The 13,807-nt window shown below is 40.1% G+C and overlaps 1 protein-coding gene across 1 annotated transcript in view; it reads right to left on the minus strand.

Moving 5' to 3' along the window:
• The window catches only part of SLC25A21 (solute carrier family 25 member 21), a gene marked incomplete at both ends in the record, with an annotated part of 507,744 nt that overhangs the window by 61,390 nt on the left and 432,547 nt on the right, over positions 1 to 13,807 (minus strand). The window contains one exon of the mRNA XM_079701358.1: positions 12,505 to 12,571. Within this exon, the coding sequence (XP_079557484.1) occupies positions 12,505 to 12,571 (67 nt within the window). The remainder of the gene's footprint in view (positions 1 to 12,504; positions 12,572 to 13,807) is intronic.

Here is a 13,807-nt window from a genome sequence, read left to right on the forward strand (position 1 = left end):
GATGATGGACCTCACAGAATCCCTCACTACCTTGTTCCTTTCCAGTGTGAGGATGCATTTTTTTTTCCTTCCATGACTTTCTGTCATGACATAGAATTAAGGAACAAACTGAGATCTCAAAGGAGAAGTGTGGGACATAGACTTGATCTGTCACTCTAAGCAATTCTCACAGGCAATTCCAAGTCTACACTTTGGGGCAATTCTAGGCTTTTCATTTCCCTATCTCTAAAACTGTTTAAAAAAAACTACCACCAGCTGGTTGGTACTCAACAGCAGTCTGGCTGGAAGATTCTGGTAAATGGCTAGGATGAAGTGATTCAGGTTCCTGGAAATAAAGAAGCCTCACAGATCAGAGATAAGTTGCTAATGTATTAAATTCAAAACTAATGAACAGGGACTCCCCTGGTGGCGCAGTGGATAAGACTATGCGCTCCCAATGCAGGGGGCCTGGGTTCGATCCCTGGTCCGGGAGCTAGATCCCACACGCATGCTACCACTAGGAGTTTGCATGCCACAACTGAGGAGCCCGTGAGGTGCAACTAAGGAGCCCGCCTGCTGCAACTAACACCCAGTGCAACCAAATAAATAAATAAATATTAAAGAAAAGTAGTGAACAATTTATATTACATATTCTAATAAGCAAATAGTGCTTCAAACTAAAAATTAAAAAATCTTGTTTTAATTTCTACCTTTGCAACCAAAGTCTAATTTACTGAATATAAAATAAAATATTATCTCAAGAAATGAAATAGTAAAATCTTTTAAAATGGATTTTCAATAATAGTAAATAACATAATGTCATTATAGTTTGAAACCAATATTAAATAAAAATATTCATTCATTCAACAAATATTTACTGGATGCCTCCCATGTGCAAAGCTTAGAAGACATTATATTACAACTATATTCTTAAGAACTAGTAGATTAGTTGTTACTTTAATTCCTTTCTATACAGCACTACTCCTCTTTTACTTCCTTCATGATATTTCTTTTTTTTTTCGGTACGCGGGCCTCTCACTGTTGTGGCCTCTTCTGTTGCGGAGCACAGGCTCTGGATGCGCAGGCTCAGTGGCCATGGCTCACGGGCCCAGCCGCTCCGCGGCACGTGGGATCTTCCTGGACCAGGGCTCGAATTTGTGTCCCCTGCATCAGCAGGCGGGCTCTCTCTCAACCACTGTGCCACCAGGGAAGCCCCCTTCATGATATTTCCTAATATTTCTCATCCACAACACTAGTTAGTGCAGAGATGTGATAAAGGTACCCTATCACATAAGACATGAGGTTACACTCTAAGGATGAAATTAGGTGGGTCAACGTGTAATAATGTTACCTACCTAGAGTCATGCAAATGTGTGACTAATGAGGTTTGAAAACATTCGTAGTCAGTCAAGGCTTTGGGAATCTTGAATACCAAATTAATATGCTATATATAACCTATAAAGTGGAACCTTGAAATTGGTAGTCTGGTTGGATTTATCCCAGGAAGAGGGGCTGGACCTCGGGGACAGGCTGTATGGTCCCTGGAGAAGTGTCAAGTTGTGCTTCGGCAGGGGAGGTGGGTACAGTTTGCCTGGGTGACCCAGCCCTCCGGACGGCACTTACCCCTTTGCTTTCATCCATGCTCACTAAGCAGTCTGATCACTAAACTGACCACCCAGATCGTCTATTCTGGGAGGCAGTTAAATTACGTGGAAACAGTTTGATCCATTTGGGTTTTACTTTTAACAAGTGGGACCTGAGCAGTGCTCAGACTAGGGTTAACTATTCTGCAATACAGAGGCAAACACCTTCTGGGTACCCCTCTCAATACCTGTGCATTTCTTCTCTTTTGTTTTGCATTACAATTTTTTTTAAACATCTTTATTGGAATATAATTGCTTTACAATGGGGTGTTAGTTTCTGCTTTATAACAAAGTGAATTAGCTATACGTATACATAAATTCCCATATCCCCTCCCTCTTGCGTCTCCTTCCCACTCTCCCTATCGCACCCCTACAGGTGGTCACAAAGCACTTAGTTGATCTCCCTGTGCTATGTGGCTGCTTCCCACTAGCTATCTAGTTTACATTTGGTAGTATATATAAGTCGATGCCACTCTCTCACTTCATCCCAGCTTCCCCTTCCCCTTCCTCGTGTCCTCAAGTCCATTCTCTATGTCTGCATCTTTATCCCTGTCCTGCCCCTAGATTCTTCATAAACTTTTTTTTCTTTTTGAGATTCCATATATATGTATTAGCATACGGTATTTGTTTTTCTCTTTCTGACTTACTTCACTCTGTATGACAGACTCTAGATCCACCCATCTCACTAGAAATAACTCAATTTCATTTCTTTTTATGGCTGAGTAATATTCCATTGTATATATGTGCCACATCTTTTTTACCCATTCATCTATTGATGGACACTTATGTTGCTTCCATGTCCTGGTTATTGTAAATAGAGCTGCAATGAACATTGTGGTACATGACTCTTTTTGAATTATGGATTTCTCAGGGTATATGCCCAGTAGTGGGACTGTTGGGTCATATGGTAGTTCTATTTTTAGTTTTTTAAGGACCCTCCATACTGTTCCCCATAATGGCTGTACCAATTTACATTCCCACCAAGAGTGCAAGAGGGTTCCTTTTTCTCCACACCCTCTCCAGCATTTATTGTTTCTAGATTTTTTCATGACGGCCATTCTGACTGGTGTGAGGTGATACCTCATTGTAGTTTTGATTTGAATTTCTCTAATTATTAGTGATGTTGAGCATTCTTTCATATGTTTTTTGGCAATCTGTATATCTTCTTTGGAGAAATGTGTATTTAGGTCTTCTGCCCATTTTTGGATTGGGTTGTTTGCTTTTTTGATATTGAGCTGCATGAGCTGCTTGTTTATTTTGGAGATTAATCCTTTGTCAGTTGCTTCATTTGCAAATATTTTCTCCCATTCTGAGGGTTGTCTTTTCGTCTTGTTTATGGTTTCCTTTGCTGTGCAAAAGCTTTTAAGTTTCATTAGGTCCCATTTGTTCATTTTTGTTTCTATTTCCATTTCTCTAGGAGGTGGGTCAAAAAGGATCTTGCTGTGATTTATGTCATAGAGTGTTCTGCCTATGTTTTCCTCTAAGAGTTTGATAGTGTCTGGCCTTACATTTAGGTCTTTAATCCATTTTGAGTTCATTTTTGTGTATGGTGTTAGGGAGTGTTCTAATTTCATTCTTTTACATGTAGCTGTCTGGTTTTCCCAGCACCACTTATTGAAGAGGCTGTCTTTTCTCCATTGTATATTCTTGCCTCCTTTATTAAAGATAAGGTGACCATATGTGTGTGGGTTTATCTCTAGGCTTTGTATCCTGTTCCATTGATCTATATTTTTCTTTTTGTACCAGTACCATACTGTCTTGATTACTGTAGCTTTGTAGCATAGTCTGAAGTCAGGAAGCCTGATTCCTCCAGCTCTGTTTTTCTTTCTCAAGATTGCTTTGGCTATTCGGGGTCTTTTGTGTCTCCATACAAATAGTGAAACTTTTTGTTCTAGTTCTGTGAAAAATGCAACTGGTAGTTTGATAGGGATTGCATTGAATCTGTAGATTGCTTTTTTTTTTTTTTTTTTTTTTTGTGGTACTTGGGCCTCTCACTGTTGTGGCCTCTCCCATTGTGGAGCACAGGCTCCGGACGTGCAGGCTCAGCGGCCATGGCTCACGGGCCTAGCCGCTCCGCGGCATGTGGGATCTTCCCTGACCGGGGCACGAACCCATGTCCCCTGCATCGGAAGGCAGACTGTCAACCACTGGGCCACCAGGGAAGCCCTGTAGATTGCTTTGGGTAGTACAGTCATTTGCACAATGTTGATTCTTCCAATCCAAGAACATGGTATATCTCTCCATCTGTTTGTATCATCTTTAATATCTTTCATCAGTGTCATAGTTTTCTGCATGCAGGTCTTTTGTCTCCTTAGGTAGGTTTCTTCCTATATATTTTATTCTTTTTTTTGCAATGGTGAATGGGAGCGTTTCCTTAATTTCTCTTTCAGATTTTTCATCATTAGTATATAGGAATGTAAGAGAGTGCATTAATTTTGTATCCTGCTACTTTACCAAATTTATTGATTAGCTCTAGTAGTTTTCTGGTAGCATCTTTAGGATTCTCTATGTATAGTATCATGTCATCTGCAAACAGTGACAGCTTTACTTCTTCTTTTCCTATTTGGATTCCTTTTATTTCTTTTTCTTCTCTGATTCTGTGGCTAAAACTTCCAAAACTACATTGAATAATAGTGGTGAGAGTGGGCAACCTTGTCTTCTTCCTGACCTTAGTGGAAATTTTTTCAGTTTTTCACCATTGAGAACGAAGTTGCTGTGGCTTTGTCATATATGGCCTTTATTTTGTTGAGGTAAGTTCCCTCTATGCCTACTTTCTGGAGGGTTTTTATCATAAATGGGTGTTGAATTTTGTCAAAAGCTTTCTCTGCATCTACTGAGATGATCATATGGTTTTTATCCTTCAATTTGTTAATATGGTTTATCACATTGCTTGATTTGCATATATTGAAGAATCCTTTCATTCCTGGGATAAACCCCACTTGATCGTGGTATGTGATCCTTTAAATGTGCTCTTGGATTCTGTTTGCTAGTATTTTGTTGAGGATTTTCGCATCTATGTTCATCAGTGTTATTGGCCTGTAGTTTTCTTTCTTTGTGACATCTTCATCTGGTTTTGGTATCAGGGTGATGGTGGCCTCGTAGAATGACTTTGGGAATGTTCCTCCCTCTGCTATATTTTGGAAGAGTTTGAGAAGGATAGGTGTTAGCTCTTCTCTAAATGTTTGATAGAATTCACCTGTGAAGCCGTCTGGTCCTGGGTGGTTTGTTGGAAGATTTTTAAATCATAGTTTCAATTTCAGTGCTTGTGATTGGTCTGTTTATACTTTCTATTTCTTCATGCTTCAGTCTCGGAAGGTTGTGCTTTTCTAAGAATGTGTCCATTTCTTCTAGGTTGTCCATTTCATTGGCATATAGTTGCTTGTAGTAATCTCTCATGATCCTTTGTATTTCTTCAGTGTCAGTTGTTATTTCTCCTTTTTCATTTCTAATTCTACTGATTTGAGTCTTCTCTGTTTTTTCTTGATGAGTCTGGCTAATGGTTAATCAATTTTGATTATTTTCTCAAAGAACTAGCTTTTAGCTTTACTGATCTTTGCTATCATTTCCTTCATTTCTTTTTCATTTATTTCTGATCTGATCTGTATGATTTCTTTCCTTCTGCTAACTTTGGGGGTTTTGTTCTTCTTTCTTTAAGTGCTTTAGGTGTAAGGTTAGGTTGTTTATCTGAGATGTTTTTTGTTTCTTGAGGTAGGATTGTATTGCTATAAACTTCCCTCTTCGAACTGCTTTTGCTGCATCCCATAGGTTTTGGATTGTCGTGTTTTTTTTTTTTTTTTTTTTTTTTTTTTTTTGTGGTACGCAGGCCTCTCACTGTTGTGGCCTCTCCCGTTGCGGAGCACAGACTCCGGACGCGCAGGCTCAGCGGCCATGGCTCACGGGCCCAGTCGCTCCGCGGCATGCGGGATCTTCCCGGACCGGGGCACGAACCCGTGTCCCCTGCCTCGGCAGGCGGACTCTCAACCACTGCGCCACCAGGGAAGCCCAAGATTGTCGTGTTTTATTGTCATTTGCTTCTAGGTATTTTTTGATTTCCTCTTTGATTTCTTCAGTGATCTCTTGGTTATAAAGTAGTGTATCGTTTAGCCTAAATGTGTTTGTATTTTTTACAGATTTTTTCCTGTAATTGATATCTAGTCTCATAGCATTGTGGTCACAAAAGATACTTGATACAATTTCAATTTTCTGAAATTTACCAAGGCTTAATTTATGACCAAAGATATGATCTATCCTGGAGAATGTTCCATGAGCACTTGAGAAGAAAGTGTATTCTGTTGTTTTTGGATGGAAAGTCCTATATATATCAATTAAGTCCATCTTGTTTAATGTATCATTTAAAGCTTGTGTTTCCTTATTTATTTTCATTTTGGATGATCTGTCCATTGGTGAAAGTGGGGTGTTAAAGTCCCCTACTATGATTGTGTTACTGTCGATTTCCCCTTTTATGGCTGTTAGCATTTGCCTTATATATTGAGGTGTTCCTATGTTGGGTGTATAAATATTTACAATTGTTATATCTTCTTCTTGGATTGATCCCTTGATCATTATGTGGTGTCCTTCTTTCTCTCTTGTAATAGTCTTTATTTTAAAGTCTATTTTGTCTTATATGAGAATTGCTACTCCAGCTTTCTTTCGATTTCCATTTGCATGGAATATCTTTTTCCATCCCCTCACTTCCAGTCTGTATGTGTCCCTAGGTCTGAAGTGGGTCTCTGTAGACAGCATATGTACGGGTCTTGTTTTTGTATCCATTCAGCCACTCTAGGTCTTTGGTTGGAGCATTTAATCCATTTACATTTAAGGTAATTATCGATATGTATGTTCCTATTACCATTTTCTTAATTGTTTTGGGTTTTTTTATTGTAGGTCTTTTCCTTCTCTTGTGTTTCCTGCGTAGAGAAGTTACTTTAGCATTTGTTGTAAAGCTGGTTTGGTGGTGCTGAATTATCTTAGCTTTTGCTTGTCTGTAAAGGTTTTAAGTTCTCTGTCAAATCTGAATGAGATCCTTGCTGGGTAGAATACTCTTGGTTGTAGGTTTTTCCCTTTCATCACTTTAAACATGTCCTGCCACTCCCTTCTGGCTTACAGAGTTTCTGCTGAAAGATCAGCTGTTAACCTTATGGGGATTCTCTTGTATGTTATTTGTTGCTTTTCCCTTGCTGCTTTTAATATTTTTCCTTTGTATTTAATTTTTGATAGTTTGATTAATATGTGTCTTGGCATGTTTCTCCTTGGATTTATTCTGTATGGGACTCTCTGCATTTCCTGGACTTGATTAACCATTTCCTTTCCCATTATAGGGAAGTTTTCAACTAAAATCTCTTCAAATATTTTCTCAGTCCCTTTCTTTTTCTCTTCTTCTTGTGGGACCCATATAATTCAAATGTTGGTGCATTTAATGTTGTCCCAGAGGTCTCTGAGACTGTCCTCAATTCTTTTCATTCTTTTTTCTTTATTCTGCTCTGTTGTAATTATTTCCACTATTTCACTGACCCTTTCTTCTGCCTCAGTTATTCTGCTACTGATTCCTTCTAGAGAATTTTTAATTTCATTTATTGTGTTGTTCATCATTGTTTGTTTCCTCTTTAGTTCTTCTAGGTCCTTTGTAAACGTTTCTTGTACTTTCTCCATTCTATTTCCAAGATTTTGGATCATCTTTACTATCATTACTCTGAATTGTTTTTCAGGTAGACTGCCTATTTCCTCTTCATTTGTTTGGTCTGGTGGGTTTTTACCTTGCTCCTTCATCTGCTGTGTGTCTCTCTGTCTTCTCATTTTGCTTATCTCACTGTGTTTGGGGTCTCCTTTTCGCAGACTGGAGGTTTGTAGTTCCCGTTGTTTTTGGTGTCTGACCCCAGTGGCTAAGGTTGGTTCAGTGGGTTGTGTAGGCTTTCTGGTGGCAGGGACTAGTGCGTGTTCTGGTGGATGAGGCTGGATCTTGTCTTTCTGGTGGGTAGGACTGCGTCCATTGGTGTGTTTTGGGATGTCTGTGACCTTATTATGATTTTAGGCAGCCTCTCTGCTAATGGGTGGGGTTGTGTTCCTGTGTTGTTAGTTGTTTGGCATAGGGTGTCCTGCACTGTAGCTTGCTGATCGTTGAGTGGAGCTGGGTCTTAGCACTGAGATGGAGATCTCTGGGAGAGCTTTCACTGTTTGATATTATGTGGAGCCGGGTGGTCTCTGGTGAACCAATGTCCTGAACTCGGCTCCCCCACCTCAGAGGCACAGACCTGACACCAGGCTGGAGCACCAAGACCCTGTCAGCCACACGTCTCAGAAGAAAAGGGAGGGGAAAAAAATAATAAAATAAAATAAAGTTATTAAAATAAAGAATAATTATTAAAAATTGAAAAGCAATAAAAAAAGAAAAAAAACGAAAGAAAGAAGAGAGCAACCAAGCCAAAAAACAAATCCACCAATGATAACAAGCCCTAAAAAGTATAGTAAAAAAACAAAACAAAACAAAAAAAACAACACAGACAGACAGGACCTAGGACAAATGGTAAAAGCAAAGCTATACAGACAGAACCACACAATGAAGCATACACATTCACACTCACAAAAAGACAAAAAGGAAAAAACATATATATCGTTGCTCCCAAAGTCCACTGCCTTAATTTTGGGATGATTCGTTGTCTGTTCAGGTATTCCACAGATGCAGGGTACATCAAGTTGATTGTGGAGATTTAATCCGCTGCTCCTGAGGCTGCTGGGAGAGATTTCCCTTTCTCTTCTTCATTTGCACATCTCCTGGGGTTCAGCTTTGCATTGGCCCCACCTCTCTGTGTAGGTCGCCTGAGAGCGTCTGTTCCTGCCCAGACAGGATGGGGTTAAGTAGCAGCTGATTAGGGGGATTTGTTCACTCAGGCTGGGGGGAGGGAGGGGTACGGAATGTGGGGCGAGCCTGCAGCGGCAGAGGCTGGCGTGACGTTGCACCAGCCTGAGGCCCGCCATGTGTTCTCCTGGGGAAGTTGTCCCTGGATCGCGGGACCCTGGCAGTGGCAGGCTGCACAGGCTCCCAGGAGGGGAGGTGTGGACAGTGATCTGTGCTTGTACACAGGCTTCTTGGTGGCTGCAGTAGCAGGCTCAGCATATCATGCCTGTCTCTGGGGTCCGCACTGATAGCCACAGCCCGCGCCCATCTCTGGAGCTCATTTAGGCGGTGTTCTGAATCCTCTCTCCTCGTGCACCCTGAAACAATGGTCTCTTGCCTCTTAGGCAAGTCTAGACTTTTCCCGGACTCCCTCACGGCTAGCTGTGGCGCACTAGCCCCCTTCAGTTCACGCAGCCAACCCCAGTCCTCTCCATGGGACCTGACCTCTGAAGCCTGAGCCTCATCTCCCAGCCCCCGACCACCCCAGCAGGTGAGCAAACAAGCCTCTCGGGCTGGTGAGTGCTGGTAGGCACCGATCCTCCGTGCGGAAATCTCTCCACTTTGCCCTCTGCTCCCCTGTTGCTGCGCTCTCCTCCGTGGCTCCGAAGCTTCCCCCTCGCCACTCCCCATCTCCGCCAGTGAAGGGGCTTCCTAGTGTGTGGAAACCTTTCCTCCTTCACAGCTCCCTCCCACTGGTGCAGGTCCCGTCCCTATTCTTTGTCTCTGTTTTTTCTTTTTTCTTTTGCCCTACCAAGGTACTTGGGGAGTTTCTTGCCTTTTGGGAAGTCTGAGGTCTTCTGCCAGCGTTCAGTAGGTGTTCTGTAGGAGTTGTTCCACATGTAGATGTATTTCTGATGTATTTGTGGGGAGGAAGGTGATCTCCATGTCTTACTCTTCTGCCATCTTGAAGATCTCTTCCACCCTGTGCATTTTGAGGCCTCCCAGTTTGGCTGGTGGGAACAGACACTGCTCCCAGCCCCACATGACTGCCCAGCGCTGATCCCTTGAATCCTTTGGACGGCTGTTTCCAGCCCTTGCTCGTTTCCTCATATGTGCTCAGGTCAGCTGAATACTTGAGGCGTCCCTCTGCAGACCTTAGGTGTCTCTCTCTGTGCAGCTCTCTCCTTCTCTGGTGCCATGGCCTGCGAACTCTAGGTGCCTTGCCCTCCCTGGCCTCTCACCTCCTTCTCAACCCAGGGAGTCCACTTGTTGAGGGAGTCAACTGGACTTCTCCTGTGTGTCCCTGGAAACTCTCTCAAGCCAGTGAGCTGGGGCAATCCATAGGGCTCATCTCATTTGTTTTCCATCTCAGGTATGACTCTCCCTCCTTGTCTTATGTCCAGTGTCTTAAAAATTGTGGTTTCATATATGTTGTTCATTTTCTGTTCTTGCTGTTTCAGGCAGGAGAGAAAATCTGGTCCCTGTGACTTCATCTTGGCTGGAAATACAGTGGTGAACAAATAGACTTCACAGTAAATCAGTATAATCTTTCATGAGTTTGGTTAGCATTAAGCAGTCCTTGAGAATCTGACCATGGAATAATGGTGTTCCTGGACCTGTGAAGCTCAAGACTAGACCCTGGAACCTGGCACGTTGTTCCTGCCATCCCTGAGTAAACAGCTGGTCTCTTTCTGAGGTCTTCATTTCCTTTTGCTAACTACAATACTAATTCTGTCTTCATTTGTGAAAGGGGAAGTTTCACTTATTTAGCATAAATGAATCTTATTATTTTAATGATGAATCTCATTTCAAAGAATAAAGTACAGAAAAAACAACATTATCTGTTTCTAGGCATTGTCTGTTTATATACACACACACACATAATATTCAGAGAGCATATATACATATGTATGTGTATGTATATATCTATGGTCTCTAAATATTTTTTCAAAGTAAACTTCCATGACATACAATGAAGCAGTTTATGATGTATGAAACGGTTGCAATCAGATGATCATTTTCCTCACAAATCCTAAGATAAAGTATCTATAAAATGAGTGTTTTCATAAATTGTATTGAAAAACTAGTGCTAGCCATCTGGCAAAGATACACTAAACTCGAAGTTATACTTAAAAAGCCAATGTACTTACCATATGTCTCAATAATTTTAAGGTAAAATCTACTTGAAACAACATGTCCGGGACACATACACCATATCCAGTTGCCCAAAAGTTCATCTGTTAACCATTGTTCTGGCAGGGAGCATTGCTTTTTTTAAGTAGAGACTAATTCAGTTTTGTAAAGCTCAAGTTTTTTTTTTTTCTTCTGTAAAAGACTGTTCAACATTGATAAACCTTAATCCTCTTAAAGTTTAAATTGTCTCCAACATACAGTATTAAGAAAAAATATTCCATGGAAAACTAATTATAGTTTACTTTATTTATACACGTAAAACTGAACAAATGAATATATTATTCCATGGAGACAAAGTGACTTTCCCTTTGAACAGGAACTGTGCTCTGTTTGTTTACTTGGGCAATCTTTTATCAAGTGAAGCCATTTCATAATTCAACTCAGCCCTCTTGTGTACTTTGGTGAACTTTTTCCAGATTGTCTATTGCGATTCAGATCCTTTTCTTTTTTTTTTTTTTGATTCAGATCCTTATAATCAAATTTGTATTGAAGTAATAATATAAAATCACAAAAACTATGGCAATGAAGAGGATGAATTTACAGAGAAAACATGTTTTAAAGCTTTGCTTTCTGAATTCTAGACCTGAATTAAATCCTATTAAAATCACCATTTTCACAGGATGTAAAAGTTTGGTGTCTGTGTATATACGTTGGGGTTTTTTTAATCATAATTTTTAACTCAGTCACCCTCTTAATTAACTGATATAAGTATATAAGCTGTTTTTCTTACCTTTCAGGAATGTTGGGAATACAAATTGAGTAATGTATGTGAAAAAAGCTTTATGTCATTAGCTGGAAAGGAAGTCTTTCAGTCGAAGTTTATGTTATCCTTATTATGGAAAGACAAAGCCATATTTGGTGATGTCAGTAGTGTGGGGGGAGGGGCAATGCCAGTCAGAGCCACTGGGATCAGGACTTTTGTCTGAAAGAACTTATAAAAGCGCAATCAGATTTAGTTCTTTCTCCCCGGAGGTCCTGCTAGATCTCCATGTTCTTATCCAGATACTGAACCAGCAGGTAGTACATAAACGTCCATAGTTATAAGATTATGTAGAAGCCCCATAGCACAGGGAGATCAGCTCGGTGACCACCTAGAGGGGTGGGATAGGGAGGGTGGGAGGGAGACGCAAGAGGGAGGAGATATGGGGATATATGTATATGTATAGCTGATTCATTTTGTTATACAGCAGAAACTAACACCCCATTGTAAAGCAATTATACTCCAATAAAGATGTTTAAAAAAAAAAAAGAATGGAAATCAGTGTAGTGGAAGTAATGATTTTGTGAAAACCAGAATAGAGAATTTTAACAGAGGAGACCAGGGGGAAAAATGAAGTTAGCACACCAAATAAATGTGCTATATGAGAATCATACACAAAGAAATATAATGTCTTAGTGTGCTCTGTTCATAAAATGAGACTGATTTAAGGAGAAAGGCTTTTCTACCTCGCCTCTCTCCTCTCCTCTCCCTCTCTCTTTCTTTAATAATTATTGCTCCAAAGGTAAAGTTATAAATTGCCTTGAGAAAAAGTCCAAGCTCTTTTGTGGCTGCTGTGGTTTGATTACATGAATTTCATTCACCACTGTGCTTTTTGTATAATTTCCCCATTAGAAGGGAATGCCTTTACCTGGAAAAAAAATCCACAAATCAATATAGCAATATTTGAGAGACTGACCAAGTATAATTATGATAAAAATTGTTACAATTTAAAAAATTTAAGATTTTTTAAAATTTTAGAAGTTTTAGGATTTTATGTTTAATTTCCATTAAGTCCCATAGTTTACGGTGGGATGTGTTGATGCTGAAGCTCTTACTACAGTCTATTTTCAGTTGGTGGGAAGGCAAACAATGTTTACCTTCACTGCTCTTTTTGGTGTTTCAGCCAAGATGGGTGGCAGAATTCCCTTGTAAAAACCGAACAACCTATTGGAGAAATAAAAAGATTTATATAAGTAAGGGAATTAGGAAACAGGTGATTGTGCCATTGTTTATGGATAAAGCAACTAATCTTAAAGTATTCCCAATTATTCAATGTAGCACATCAGTCATGAAATCTTCCTTTGTTTTAATTCTAAAGTGAAGAGATTATGAATTCTACATCTATATACTATGACAGTCAGAAGAGGAATAAATGATACTGAGACTGGAACCCCTTAGGTAAGTTGCTAAACATAATCATGAGTTGTACGTTAAAGCTAAAGTCAGCCCTCCTTAATCTAAGGAATCTTGAATTTATTTTCCCAGTTGTGTGGTTGGTAGTAACCTCAAGCTGTCTACCATCTTGCATCTCCTCCCTGTGGTCACCAAATGAGGTTAGTGCTATACCTAAGCCCACTAGACTGAAACTTCTGAGGCTAACCAGGTGATGAAAACCTCAATTTTAGGTTTACTAACACAGGGGAACTAACAAACTCTATGGCTGTGGAACTAGGGCACCCAGCTCTGTCCTGAATTAGTCATAATTTTTTTAACTTCCTTGGTGGAGATGGAAGGAGGTCAGGGAGGGCTAATTACAGGGACATATGTTGCTGACAGAAGAAATGTCAAACTCCCCTGCTGATATGCAATCTCACAGGGCATGGGACAGCTATTGTTGCCAATATTGAGAGACTCATGGTTACATATTCAGACATTTTTAGGAAAAAAAAGAATGAGTGCCATATGCTTATGATAAGTTTTATAAAAAGTCACCACTTACTTCTCATTAAAATTTAAGATTCAAAATTTTATATTTGTCTGCCCTGGAATCTTTACATATATATATGCTATACCCTCATTTAAACCTGAAAATATTTCAACAGAAGAGAATATTCTGCATAATTTTCTGAGATAATCAGTTTCCCTGGTGAACCCATAGGTGGCTACAGATAAAGGCAGGACTCAACGTGTTCCTATTTTAGGATATACATATAATATCCTAGAGAAAGCTGGAGCTTCTCTGATTGACCCATCAAACTTCACTCCAGCTCCCTTATTTGGGTTCTGCTTCTAGCTGAGCTTCTGGAACAATAACATTAAGAATTTATTCAGATTAACCCACTGTGCCACCCAATCCAACATGGTGACCTCTTGCTCTTCCTCGATTCACTGGCTTACACAGCACCCTTCAGTGAGGGAAGCAAAAGGATTTTCTTACAGCTTCTAATTGTTAGTTCCTTG

The sequence above is a fragment of the Hyperoodon ampullatus genome (genome assembly GCF_949752795.1).
Source record: "Hyperoodon ampullatus genome assembly, chromosome: 3".
NCBI classification, from domain to species: domain Eukaryota; kingdom Metazoa; phylum Chordata; class Mammalia; order Artiodactyla; family Ziphiidae; genus Hyperoodon; species Hyperoodon ampullatus.